Source organism: Planococcus citri, chromosome 5, assembly GCF_950023065.1.
Source record: "Planococcus citri chromosome 5, ihPlaCitr1.1, whole genome shotgun sequence".
NCBI classification, from domain to species: Eukaryota; Metazoa; Arthropoda; class Insecta; order Hemiptera; family Pseudococcidae; genus Planococcus; species Planococcus citri.
In genome coordinates, this window is record NC_088681.1 from 55761027 (window position 1) to 55775432 (window position 14406).

At 36.5% G+C, this 14406-nt stretch overlaps 1 protein-coding gene across 3 annotated transcripts in view; it reads right to left on the bottom strand.

Annotated features, from left to right (window-relative positions):
• LOC135847171 (uncharacterized) overlaps nucleotides 1-14406 on the bottom strand; it is a 354358-nt gene that overhangs the window by 231263 nt on the left and 108689 nt on the right. For all 3 annotated transcript variants that reach the window (XM_065366607.1, XM_065366606.1, XM_065366608.1), the window contains one exon: nucleotides 2852-5448. In XM_065366607.1, coding sequence (XP_065222679.1) covers nucleotides 2852-5032 — 2181 coding nt within the window. In that variant the 5' untranslated portion in view covers nucleotides 5033-5448. The remainder of the gene's footprint in view (nucleotides 1-2851; nucleotides 5449-14406) is intronic.

A 14406-nucleotide genomic window follows, 5' to 3' on the forward strand; every position in this document is an offset into this window, starting at 1 on the left:
CAAAAAAATCATCTAAAAATGTAATTTGCTAGCTTCTAAAGTGAAAACACGAGTAGACAACTTAAAATTCTCGAATATAAGTTCTTTATTTTCAAATGCAGAAGAATTCAGCTCCCTTCACAGCAAATGAACATGTAAATTTGATGTCATTTTGAAAGAAAATAATAAGCCAACGAGCCAGAAATCAAATTATTGGTCTAGAAATGGGTTTGAAAAATCTGTTCAAGAATCACAAAATCTTGAGAAATTGTGCCGAAATAAAATTTAATTGAATGCAAAATGATACTTCGTTGAACAATTTTATCACAATAGGAATTTTGCTAGGAAAACGTACTATTGATATGAATGTAGGGTTGGGGGGGGGAGGGGGCTGGAAAGTTCAAACATTGGCAACAAAAAAAATGGCTCAGGAAAATCGAAAATTTAATTTTGCGGATTTAAAACCATGAGAAAAATTATCGTGTTCAACAGTTTACTTGAATAAATTTATTTTCAACTTTTTTTGGAACTTGATGAAGCTCAGAAGAAAAATCACTATAAAATGGCTACAGAAAAAATCTGAGCACTTATTCATTTACCCCCTTTCACCTCTCATCCATTTTTGAAAACCTCAGTATCAAAATTTTGAGATTTTCCCCTCAAATTTTTAGAAAAAATTATTATTATTTTTCGATGGACGAAAATTTGAAAATGATTTTTATCTTTTTAAACTGTTTTCATGGCGTCAATTTTTTTTCTCAAAAATTATTACCCACCTACTCTATTTTCCCACCACTTTTGCTAGTTTTTTTCACTCCATAAAAATAACTCAAATGCAATCCTAAAAATTTCACACCCCTTCTCTATTCTTAAAAAAATTTGAGATTTGAGTCATTGAAAAAAAAGTTACACGATTAAAGTGACGTCATGTGTACTTCAAAAATGCTTCCCCATTCATAAAAAAAATTTAAATAAAACAATTTTTCTGATTCTATTCAAAATAAAACGTAGTTTTTTTACGAATTTTCAATGAAATTTATTCCTACTAAATCCACCATTTTATTACTCGAGACGACAACTTTTTTACCACTCTCGGTAATTCTAGGGAACTTTGTTTTTCGAACCCCCCCCCCACACAATTAATGAACTACAATACTCAAATCTCAACGTTTCAAGTTTTCTCAACTTTTGGAAAATATTTGAAAAAAATTAATCAAATTGCACGTGGAATGGATTGGCATCAAATTTTAATCATTTTTTTCATGGTCTAGAAATTTTTCTTTGGAATTCGTTTTTTTACATTTTTTAAATCAAATTTTCAAAAATTTTCCCTCAGCAAACGACTCAAACACAATTCAAAGAATTTTCAGATTCTCTCAAGATAAAATATTTATACACATTTCAATCAGAATGAAATGATAGTTCAACTCATCCCTTCATTTTGGGAATTTTGAGAAAAAAAGCAAAGGCAAATGATTCCTCTGGTTGGTTTCTGGGGGCAAATATTCTTCCCTATGGGACCAAATTGGTTCTAATTTTGGATTTGATTATCTCAAAAATTCGTTTTCGAAAATTCTGAAAATTGGGGGAATATCGTTTGCACTTTTGTCACTTACAAAAAACTGGAAGTTTACAATAATTCATTTTTTTTTGTTGAAAAATTATGGATTTTACACTTTAATTTTTATCAGCAGACTTGGACTGTTCAAGCCAATAAATAAACTATTTTATAGCAATTGGGCAAAGGAAGGAGAGCCTACAGCTTACAAAAATATGACATTTTCATGATCAAAGGATTCATTCGGACAACATTAGGAGAATTCTACAGAAGGGGTCAATTGTTCAGAAGTTTCTTGGCACAAACACTTCTTCAAAATATATAAAAATTCTACATTTCCAGCCCATAAAAGCGTGGGCGTCATTAAATAAATTTTTTTTCAAGTCATGTCCTTTCAAACTATAACACTATCCGATTTGAACGAAATCACGTTAAATAGAAACAGCATCTCCAAAAACCCTCGAAACCAAAATTTCAAACCCTCGAAGTTCATTTTTGGATTTTTGGAAAATTTTTGAAAATTGAAAAAAAAATCAAAAAAGTACAAATGTTTTAAAAATCAATCACAAATAACTTTTTTGAGAAAAGTGAACCAACGTAAATAATACATACCTGCGATTCAACTCCCATCACATCAACAATGACCGACTTTGGGCTATTCTGAAGCCTCCAGCGACTTTTCAAATTTTCCCCAGAATTTCAAATTGGTTTGGAGTGACCAAAAACGAACTTCAGCATCCATAAATTTGATCAGTGCTTATCAGACACCTTTTTGACTGTTTTCGTAACATACAAAAATGATTTCTTTGAAAATTTGATTTTTCCTCATTTTTTCTGGAATTCACAAATTGGTCAAAAACTCACTTTCCAAACTCACACTCCTGAGCTGAAACAGTCGAGAGGGTGCTCAATAAACGTCGACCAAATTTATAGGGTGCTCAAGTTCGTTTTTGGCCTATTGAGAGCGATTTGAAATTTTAGGAGAAAATGAAAAAATCGCCAGAGGCTCCAGAATAGTCCAAAACTGACAGTCGTTGATGTGTGGGAGTTGAATTGAAGGCATTACTCACGTTGGTTCACTTCGCTCAAAAAAATACAATTTTATGAAAATTTTCTGAATTTTTTGAATTTTTAAAAATTTTCCAAAATCTAAAAATGAACTTCATCACTTGAAATTTTGATTATGGGGATTTCAGGGCATGCTCTTTCAATCAAGCTAAGTTTCGTTCAAATTAAAAAATACCATTTCAAAAACTACCCTCGTAACCAGCTAAACTACAAATAAACGAAAAATAACGAATAGATATTACTCACATCAACGCAATAGGAGCACTCGCAATGCTGCAACGTCCACGAATCTTTCAAAGGAACTTCATTCAAGCAGACTTTACACAGCACGCTGGGGCTGACGACCGGTACAAAATCGTGAGCCGAATTAAGGGAATATCTGGACGACGACGCCATCGAGAGCAGGCTGCTGCATCTGGAACACATCCTCGAGGTGGTGTACACATCCTGCGAATTGGGTGTCACCCTTAGCCTGTTAACCGGCCGTAAAGGTTCGACGTGCAGGGTACCGCTGGCATTCGAATTCCTGCTAATACAGCCACTCAGGGTTAGGACGGTGTTACACTTGCGTAGTTTCTTATTTAGCAAGCATACTTCGACTAGGTTATCGGAGCTGGCGTTTTTCCTGGACGACGACGTGGTCTGCACGCTATTCAGACTGATATTCCGTCTGAGCGTGGCTGCCAAAGGAGAGCCGATGGTTCGAACGTCGAATCTAGACGTCGAGTAGTTATTGGTAACGCAGGACGAATTCCTTCGGCAATTCAGATTCGATGGCCGGCTCGCCGAAAGTTTATTAGTCGTCATTGTAACCAGCGATTTCAAGCTGGGCAGCAATAAATCGATTTTACTTTTACTCCATTTGCCCAGTTTGCTAGCACCGTTTGTCGTCTGCTGAGGAGGAGCCGGCGACGTCGTCGAATTCTCGCAGCAGCCGGTCGACTTGGCCGAGGCAGCAGCCACGATGGTGGCTGAAGAAGCGGTGGGAGTGGTTGAAAGCGCATCGTTGTTGGGCACCGATACCGATCGTTCTAAGAGAACAACTCTCTCTTCACTGTCTACGCCAATTTCACCTATGGTCGCGTCTTCGTCCTCGGGCACGCTGGTAAAAGTTCGCCTTCGTCGCCACGCAGCGTAGCCGTCTTTATCAGCTGCTGAGGATCCGTTAAAAGATGGTAACTTTTCGACTACGTTGGAGCAAGCTTCGCCGTACCAGGATTTAGACAGCGAGGATCGACGAGCTTTATGCACCGATGCTGGTAACGATGATGGTACGTTGCCATTTGCTGCAGCTGCGAAGTTGGCTAATTCTTTGAGGGCGTTTTGTTCTCGGAGATCTGTAGCACTGCCGAAGAGTCTTCCGGGTCTGGTGGCTGGAGACGCGGATGACGTCTGGACCACCGTTGTATCCGGCAGAAAAGAATGGTTGAGGTTGGTATCAGGCTGCGTCGCCAGCGTTGCCGATTTGCGACCACTACCACCACCACTGATACAATTATTATTACAATTATTATTTTTACTATTATTAGCACCACCGACACCACCGACACTGCCACCGCACATCACTGCCGAAGACGTTAAATCGCCACTACCGCGAGAACCACCGATCAAGGTGGCGCCCAAGCAGCCTGGACCGGATCCGGAGCCGGCAGGGGCGGCCACCTTAGACGCACCGTTTTCCACCACATTCGTACCGGCGCACTGTGTGGTCGTTTTGGTCGAAAAGGCTGAGGTCGCTGGCGATGGCGCAATCGAGCATTTATCGTCGTCCACGCAATTCTCGTAGATCTCCACCACGTTACTGAGGCTCGGCCTGCGTCTACGTTTGAAAAGGAAGCTTTTCTTATGATACAATGGCCATTTCTCTAAGGGCAGATCGCCTCGACGAGACGAAGGTACCACAGCCGCCGCACTCAGAGCACTCAACAGCAACCTACGACCGTATTCTTCATCGCTGGATCGTACATTGTAGTCATCTTCATCATCATCATCATCGTCGTCAAATATCACCTCATCTTCTTCGTCAGATCGCAAAACACTATTATTAACAACTTTCGAACTCGTATTTTTCGTCGTCGTCGTATTCGTATCACTACCAACACTACTTATACCGACAGCACTACCTTTTCGAGCGAGATGGTTTTCATTACTAGCTGCTTGGCCGTAGCGCCCGTCGTCATCGTCGATGATATTCACGATAACATTATCATCGCTACCGCCACCACCGCCTAAACCGCTACCTCCCACTTCGGCAACACTGCTGTATACCATACCATCGCCGAATCTACACAATGTCGCTGGTTGTACCTGTTGCCGATGCCTACCATTAAACCAGCTATCCTCAGCTGACATAGCACTTATCGCCATTGTCGCCCGAGACTCTTTACCGTTCTTGTACGAAGACGCCGAGTAAGGAACGTGCCGCATTGTCCCGCTGCCACGAGCGTCTTCCACCTCTGGATATTCGCAGCGGTTCGCGGTAACGACGATGCTTTCTTCCGTATCACGATCTTTCTACTTTTATTGGACACTCTAAAGGCTAAATTGGTAACTTTTTCGCAGATGGAGATCGTAGTCAAAGGTTTGGAAATTTTTACTGTCTCTTCGAGGTCGTTGTAGATGATGTTGCTGTTGATGCTGTTGTTGTTGTTGCGTGCGAATAAAATCATCATGCGGCCAGAGCACCTATCTTTCAACACATTGAACCCTGCTCCCCATTTGGAATTATTTTTCACAGCCGCATTTTTGGTTTTTAAACGAGATCACGAGAATTTTTTACTGGTGTAGGTATTTTTCACAGCGCAGGCGGCCTTCTTTGAGTGGGTCTTTTCATAAGTACACATCTGTAACAGAATAATAAGAAAATGCTTAGAAATTTGCAAATTGATGATATTTAATAGCAATATCTTATTTAGATTCTTGGAAAAATTCGGAGGAAGAGCATTCTCACCAGAGATGCATGGAAACTTACCGCGGTAACTTACCCGAGAACTTACCGGTAAGTTACCGGTAAGTTACCATGTCATAAATTACCATAAGTTACCGCGGTAATTTATAAATTTTCAACAGAAATGTTGGCATGGGTAATTTTTGATGTTTGCATGTACTGCTGTAGCTGTCTAGATACAACAAATTACAATTTGTACTCTCTAAATTTAAAAGAGTCAAATTTTACTGTATAGCACTTAACAGTAGGGTATGAGTATGGTATGACAACATTCTGGCTTCTTGTAAACTATAGTTTTTGACTGGATTTTCATTTTTCAGTAAATAATTTTCTGATCTGATCAGTCAAATCAAAATTCAAAAGTGAATTATTTACTGATCAGTCAAAAATGAATTATTATTTATTTAGGTAGGTAGGTAGGTAGGTAGGTAGGTAGGTAGGTAGGTAGGTAGGTACTGTGTTGATCAGTGAAAAACTACTGTGATCACTGATCAGCTTGGTCAGCAGTAAAAAATTTTAAATAACTGACTTTTGCAGTACTTTTTCACTGTTTATTTCAGTGATGACATTTTGGATTTTGCCTTCTTAACAGTGAAATTTGACTGTTTCAAATTTAGAGAGTAGGTACATACATATCTACTTCTTGTGAGATGACCTATAAATAATAAATTGTAAAATCAAAAAAAAAAAAATGAATTGAATTGTGAGGTAAAATAAAGCTGTAAATTTTAATTTTGTTGAAGCACACTGTATTACTTGACTACTTTCAATACCTAGATAGGTACCTATTACAAATCTTCAAAAGTGTTCGTTTTTTTTGTTTGATTTGAATGCTCTGAAGTTTGAACTTTAATTTGAGAAATGATTGGTGTTACTTGAGATTGAGAAAACATAATTTTTTTTTGCCTTAATTTCATTCTTGCAACTGGTTAATACAGTTCTCTTCTCTTCTCAGTTCTCTTTTTGTAATAGAAAATGCTGGTGCACTCTGATTAGGAATTTTTTGGTAATTTGAAAGCAAGGGGCAGCAATTTTTGTATTGCCCAAGCCCAAAGGCGCAAAAATGGGACATCTACACAAGTCCCTATCCATTTCTGTCAGTTGTTGGATGTTATGGATAATTTCAAGGTAACCTTCATCTTAATTCTGATGTTCAGAACCATTTCAGTGAAAATTTATAAGTTACTTAAATTACCGGTAACTTACCGGTAAGTTACTGGTAAGTTACCCAATTATAAATTACCGGTAACTTAGCATCTCTGATTCTCACTCTCAAAGGGAAGTTATGAAACATACGAGGGTAAATTTGAGCTGCGAAAAACGATAAAATTTCAATCATTTGGGAAAATTCAGCGATAGTTGCCTAAACAGGGTGTCTACTAAAATTCAAAAAGATAAATTCGTGCTTTTTGTACCACGTCAATGTCGTCAAATCTACCCATAGTTACCCCCCCCCCCCGGGTCACCCTTTAAAAAAAACAGTATTCAAGGTGTCCACACATTCTTAAAATATTCTAACAGGAGATTTTTTGATATTTTTCTTCATGAAGATACATACACATAAGAATTATTCAAGATTCATCCTCTTCTCCCCACCCCTCTCTGCCCATTTCATCATTTTAATCAGAAGAACGAGAGAATTGTCAAAAAAAAATTTCGCGAAACCTCGAACAAGCTTCGTACAGTTTGTTGAAATCCAAAGTGAAGACAATTTTGTGATTTTTGGACTAACAAGGGAACCTCTTGAGGTGTCACACTCCGATTTGAACGAGACCGCGATTTTTGGAAAGAGCATAGTCTAAAACCCCCAAAACCAAATTTTCAGCTGCCCAAGTTGATTTTTCGATTTTTGGCGAATTTTTGAAATTTCAAAATTGACTGTTTTTGACGATTTATGCCTTTTTTTTTAAAAAAAAGCACTTACTCGTACTTGATCAATAACAATAGTCAAAATAAGTCCCAAAACTAATATTAATTACCCAAATCCAAATTTTACCATTTCCAGCCATTCTGGAGCAAATTCAAAATTCTGGAGAAATTGAAAAATAGCGCTGGAGGCTCCAGAATGGCTGGAAATAGTGAAATTAAGATTTGGGAGGTTAGTTTTTGACAAAATACAGCAATTCGCGTGAATTTCAAAAATTTCCACACAAACGGGAAACTTTTGATTTTTTTGATTTTTTAATTTTAAAAAAGCTGGTCAAAAAGCCACTTTTGAGGTGTCACTCTCAAAATCGGCTCAAATGTGCATAAACTCGTTAAACAGGTCGAGTGTAATATACAACTCGATTTTTAGCTGCCCAACTTCATATTCACGCTTTCTGGAGCAAATTCAAAATTCTGGAGAAATTGAAAAATCGCACTGGAGGCTCCAGAATGGCTGGAAATGGTAAAATTTGGATTTGGGTAGTTAATATTAGTTTTGGGACTTATTTTGACCATTTTTACTGATCAAGTACGTACTTTTTTAAAAAAAGCATAAATCGCCAAAAACAGTCAATTTTGAATTTTCAAAAATTCGCCAAAAATCGAAAAATGAACTTGGGCAGCTGAAAATTTGGTTTTGGGGGTTTTAGACTATGCTCTTTTCAAAAATCGCGGTCCCGTTCAAATCGGTGTGTGACACTTCAAGAGGTTCCCTTGTAAGTAATTTTCTTGAATTAGAAAAAAATTCGATGCAATGACCTGCAAAATTTTCATTTCTTTCATTAGGTACTCAAGATTTTGTGAAACTATCTCATTGTTTTGGAAAAATCATTTTCAGAAAATTTGAAAAAAAGCCAAGTGGCCCAAACGAAGCGAAGGCAAAAGAAAACTTGCGATTTGAAAAAACCATGGGAACAAATTCGGAATTTTGGATGAATTGCGTATTTTTTTACAACTTTAGCAACCAACTTTTGAATTTGCAAAAAATGTTTGAATTTCAAAAGTTGGGATCTTAAACTGCCTCCTTCCATTTTTAGCAAAAAAAAAAGAAAGAAAAAAAAGGGCATAAAAACACGTTACGAGTCATTTGCCACATTTTCGACTTGGCTGCTGATTTCGTCTTTCAACATTCATTTTTGATACTAATCCTTAAGGGACTCAGGGAACTCGTATTGAAAAAGTAAGTTGAAATTCGAAATCAGAGCCTGTAAATACCCAACAAATCATAGGTCACACGAATTTTTCATTAAAAAAAAAAAAATGTTGCCCCTCTGAGCTTTACACATTCGAGTGACCTAAGGTTTGAACGAGATTTTTGGAGGCGGTGACTTCGAATTTCAACTTACTTTTTCAATAAGAGCCCTCTGAGCCCCACAACAAACAAAAAATTTGCTTTGCTATTGCTGGGTTATTAGATGTGCTAATTTTAAATTTCAATTTAACGCAAGGTTGTAGATTTTTTCCAATCCCCTGAGCCCAACAGCTAGAACCTTTAAATAAAAATGGAAAAAAATAAGGGTTGCTGATTTTATGTTTCAATCTGTTTTTTTGATATAAACGAAGCTCCCAAAGTCTCCTCCCCCTCCTCCCAAAAAAGTAAGAAAAATTAATGTGACCTGCGGTTTGCTGGTTTTCAGAAGCTCTGATTTCTTCGGATCAAATAAGTATGTACCTAGGTACCTAAATGGGAAAATATACAATTTTGAACTTTCTTCAAGTTTTCATATGTACCTATCTATGTAGAATGATTTCGTATTTTCTATAATAGATTTTCGAAGCAGCGTAAACAGAACAGATTTCCTTCAACTTCAGCCAAATCCGAAAAAATTGAGCAGTTCAAAAAAATCCAGACCTCACCTTCAAATTCTTGGAGCAAAAATTCAAAATAAAACATGCAAAAATTGACTTTTTTCCTCGTTTTTTGGACCCATCATTTTGAAAAATTCCTTCATTTTCACGTAATCATCAGATCATCACACATTACAAAAAATTATCCAAACATTACCTCTGAATTTCGATTTTTTGTGCTTAAAAAAATCTGATTTCGCCCCCCCCTCCCTCTTCAGAATGTCTTGTCTACGTCACTGGGAAAAAATTAAACCTTTTGACGGTTTTGACAACGGAACAGATTTTTTGGGAGGAATTTGGGCAAAAACAGAAGGCACCTACCCATTATTTAATTCGACTTTTTTGGGGAAATTTCGTCAAAAAATGACACCGTTCGATGAATTCTGGTAAATGATTCCATTTTTTTGACAAATTTGATTTTTTTAAAAACGAGAACCCCTTCTCCCCTCCCCCTCTCAAAAACCCGGTTTGTCCCTATTGAAATGCGGCAGTAGGTATTTATCACGGATTCTGAGCCAGGAGCATCAGGAGCAACTTGCTTAGAACTCTGCCACTTGAATTTAACCTAACGAGGCGTTGTAATTCCAACCTAACATGACCAAGGGCACACTTACCCAACATATTACCCCCTCCCCCCACCTGCCCAACACTAGAATCTGCTTGTCATCCCTCATCCCATTTTGAAACTCATCATTATCCAACCTAACCCCACAAGAAAGATGCTGCTGTAACCTAACCTTACTGAAGGCAACTCAATGCAGGACCCCCTCCCCTCCATCACGATATGACACCCGTTCCTCCACCACCCTCTCCTCCAAGAGCTTTTTTTCAGTTTTTTGTCCAATCTAACTTGACTAAATGTAGGAAATATAGGTAAATGTAACTCATTGTAGTTAGAATTAATAACCCCCCCCCCCCGCACGCTATAGGAAATGAAGTCATATACATTTTTCAATTTTTCATGACCAAATGACCCAAGTAATCTCTTCTACTCACATTCCCCCAAATTTTTACTTGCTTTCAACCTACCAATACCAATTAACCCAAAATGATTTATTTTTTTCTACCTACATTTCCCATACTTTTTCATTTGCTCGCCATCTACCAAGTGGCCCAAACAAATTTTGTACTTGCGTTTCGCAGACCAAGTCACCCAAACTAATAAATTTTTCTTACCTACACCCCAAATTTTTACCTGCTTCCCACCTAACAAGTGATCCAAACTGATTTTTACCTACCTACATCCTCCTCCACAATTGTTTTATCAACTTTCCACCTACCAAATAACCCAAAATGATTTATTTTTTCTACCTACATTTCCCCAAATCTTACACCTACTTTCTACCCACCAAGTGATCCGAACTGAGTTTGACCTACCTACCAACCTACCTACCTACCTACCTACATTTTCCCAGATTTTTCACTTGCTCTCAGGTATACTATCTTACATCATGGCCCCTATGTACCCTAACCTCATTTTTAACCCCATATGAACATTACCTACACGATTTTTACAAGAAATTGTGCAGTGCTATGAACCTTTCCCTGATGTGACCTGCTCAGATGTGATCAGAATGTACGCAAATAATCGTATAACTATGTATATTATTTTCTCGTTTTACGTAAGTTTATTTTATTTTTGACACATACCTACGTACATACCTAGAATCACATCAATAAGTTTACCTAGCAATATTCAAGAATATGTAAGTATCTCCAATCTATCGTTTCAGATATCTCAAGTTAACCTATTTTTATTTTGTACATAGTTTGAAATACATACGTAATATCCATTTTATTGGTTCCTCTTTTATTCATTATAGGTACCTACTTTTTCATATTTTTTCAATTAGGTATACCTACCCACGCATCCTTCATTCATGAAAATAGATACCTATCAAGTTTTTATGTGTATTTATTTTTCTACTTTTACCATACCCCCCCCCCCCCTTCCAATAATATTTATATCCTCGATTACTCGTGATTTAATTTTCCTACCTTCAAGATGTTTTCACATTAATTCCATTTTCCATCATTTCCAACATTTTATATATTATGTAGATACGTTTTTGTAAATTTTGCATGCTACCAGACAGAATTCTCTTACTTCAAATACTCATTTTCGCTCTTATCCCCTATCAGATCCATTTTCTCAATTAATTATTTACGGATCTATGTAGATACATTGATTATTTTATTAGAATTACCATTCCATTATTATACTTACCAGTAACTAATACATACATACGTGCCATATAATTATGTATCATAAAAAAACTGTTACAAATATGTATGTACGTAGATACTTAGAAGTAGGTACCTACCTAGATGTTTGTGCAAAACTGAATTTAAAAGATGAATAAACTGGTGATGGGTATGAGTGTGAGGGTTGCTTATTGAGTGCAATACAATGTAATGTAAGAGGAGGAGTTTAGTGAGAGATACAGAGTGTGCGAGGAGAGAATGGGAGATAGGTACTCGAAATTTTCAATTTCGGATCGGCATGAGTGTGAGGGTTGCTTATTGAGTGCAATATAAGAGTAGTTGTTGAGTGAGAGATACCAAGTGTGCGAGGAAAAAAAATGGGAGATACATACTTAAAATTTTCAATTTCGGATAGGTATGAGTGTGAAGGAACTAGCTATTGTGTGAAAAAACGAATGTGAGATGAGGTAGCATTTTGTGAGGATAGAAAGAGATGAGTGCATGAGGAAAGAGCGTGTGGAGGTAGCTAAGTAAATATGTATTGATTGTAGTATGAGAAAGGTTGGGTGAGAGACAAAGTATGAAAGTTGAGCTGAGGTTTTCTAAGAGGAAAAAACGTGAGTTCTGCTGAGATTTGTGAGTTGAGAGTGAAAAGAGTGTGAAGGGTTAATGTAAGAGAAGAGTGAATAAGTTTGAATTCTAATATTTGTGAGTCCGGACAGAAGGGTATTGTGTAAGGAAAAAAGCGTGAGGTCTGTTGAGATTTACGAGTTTGGAAAGGAAATAGTGAATAGTAGTGTTGATGATAAATTGCAAGTAGAGTAATATTCTGCATGATGCAAGAGGGTTGGCATCATCTGGTGGAGAGGGTAGTTAACTGAGGTAAATAGAGAAATTATGTAGGTTATTTTATTAATAGAAGCGAATGAAGTACTTACCTACCTATGTGAAATAAATGCTTACCTACAGAAGTATTTTATAAGTTAACTTTATGAAGGGACTGTTTTAACATAATATAGGAGAGGGCAGTGAGGATTGTTTGAAATACTCAGTAGCTATCTTACACTTTAGAAGAGGGCTAGATTTAATAAAAGGGTAGGAGAGCCGAATCATTCACCTATACAATATTTTCTTGGGCTAAACCAGTTGCATGAGGGTGGGAGAGAGTGGGTAGGCAGACTAATCTACAAATAAACATGGTATACCTGATATTCTAAATTTTTAATGATTTTAATGTTTTTTTCTAGTATTTTTACATTGTATGTATATCAATGCTTTTTATGGTTTTCACAAATTTTCAATAATTTCTACATACGTATTTCACTTATTTTTATCATGCTTCGTGTATTTTCAAGACGTTTTTGAGCGTTGTCGCGTATTTTTACCTGCTTTTCTCGTAAATTTATCTTGTAATTCGTGTTTTTCATCGATTTAAATTTTTTTAAACGTATTTTTACGCATTTTTAAGGCGTCTTCGAACGTTTTAGCGGCATTTTATTGATTTTCTGATCATTTCCCCCAGCATTTTGATCAATTTTATCGTTTTTTAACTCTTTTCCACGTGATTTTTATTTTTTGAACGAATTTTTACATATTTTTAAGGCGTTTTCGAGTATTTTCGCGTTACTTTACACGTTTTTGTTTTTCAATTCATAATTTTAACACGTTTTATTCGATTTTCGAGGGTTTTTATCGATTTTCTGCGTGTTTTTTATTGATTTTCGGGCGTTTTAAATTTTTTCGGCACATTTTCGGGTGTTTTACATCATTTTCGGGAGTTTTTAATTTTTTGGGGGGTGAAATCGTGTGTTTTTCATCGCATTTTTGCGTGTTTTCATCGGTCTTCATGTGAAGCAGGGAAATACAATGTCGGCTAAGTGCCAATCACGTTTTTTACGTGAGAGCGTAAACGAGTTTGCATAACAGGTACATCTTATAGAAAGGGCTATCTCTCGGTGTTCCATAGTACAACTTGGAGTCCAAGTTGTACTATGGAACACCGAGAGATAGCGCTTTCTATAAGATGTACCTGTTATGCAAACTCGTTTACGCTCTCCCGTAAAAAACGTGATTGGCACTTAGCCGACATTGTATTTCCCTGCTTCATGTGTTTTTAATCATATTTTTGCATGTTTTTGTCTTTTTAAAAATTTTTTAAGCGTATTTTCGTGTAATTTAATGTTTTTTCGACCATTTTTATCGATTTTCACCGATTCTGTTTCGTTTTTATTCGTTTTCAGCGTGTTTTTGGGGCATTTTGATATTTTGAACGTAATTAACGTAATTTTTAACGAGTTTCACGTATGTTTGACACAATTTATTTGATTTTTACGTATTTTTAACTCGTTTTAATTCGTAATTCGCGTAATTTTATCGATTTTTTACATGTTTTTTACTGATTTTTGGTCATTTTAAAATTTGTTTACTCGTAATTCACGTGTATTTTATTGTATTTTCGACATATTCACGTTACCTACATTTCAATTATTTTTCACTTCAATTAAACAAAGTATTCGCACATTTCATCAATACCTACCTATTTAATACAAATTTTCATTCAATAGATAGGTAGTATTTATATTCTTCATGTACTTACTCATACCTTCTTAATTATAATCAACTTAACCACCAGTATAAAAGTTTAAAGGATTCAAAACAATGCTATTGATACACGTATGTGTGTGAGTGCGAGAGACAGAAAAAGGTTAAAGTCTGATTCATTTTGTAATGGGTAAAGAATGTTACGAGAGAAGGGTTTGTGTCACCACAGGTGGTCCCATACCTAGCTATACCTACGTAATTATGCATCTTAGGTATCTTTATTTCATTGATTAAAATCTATATTTGCCAAAAATATGTAAAGTACCTACCTGCA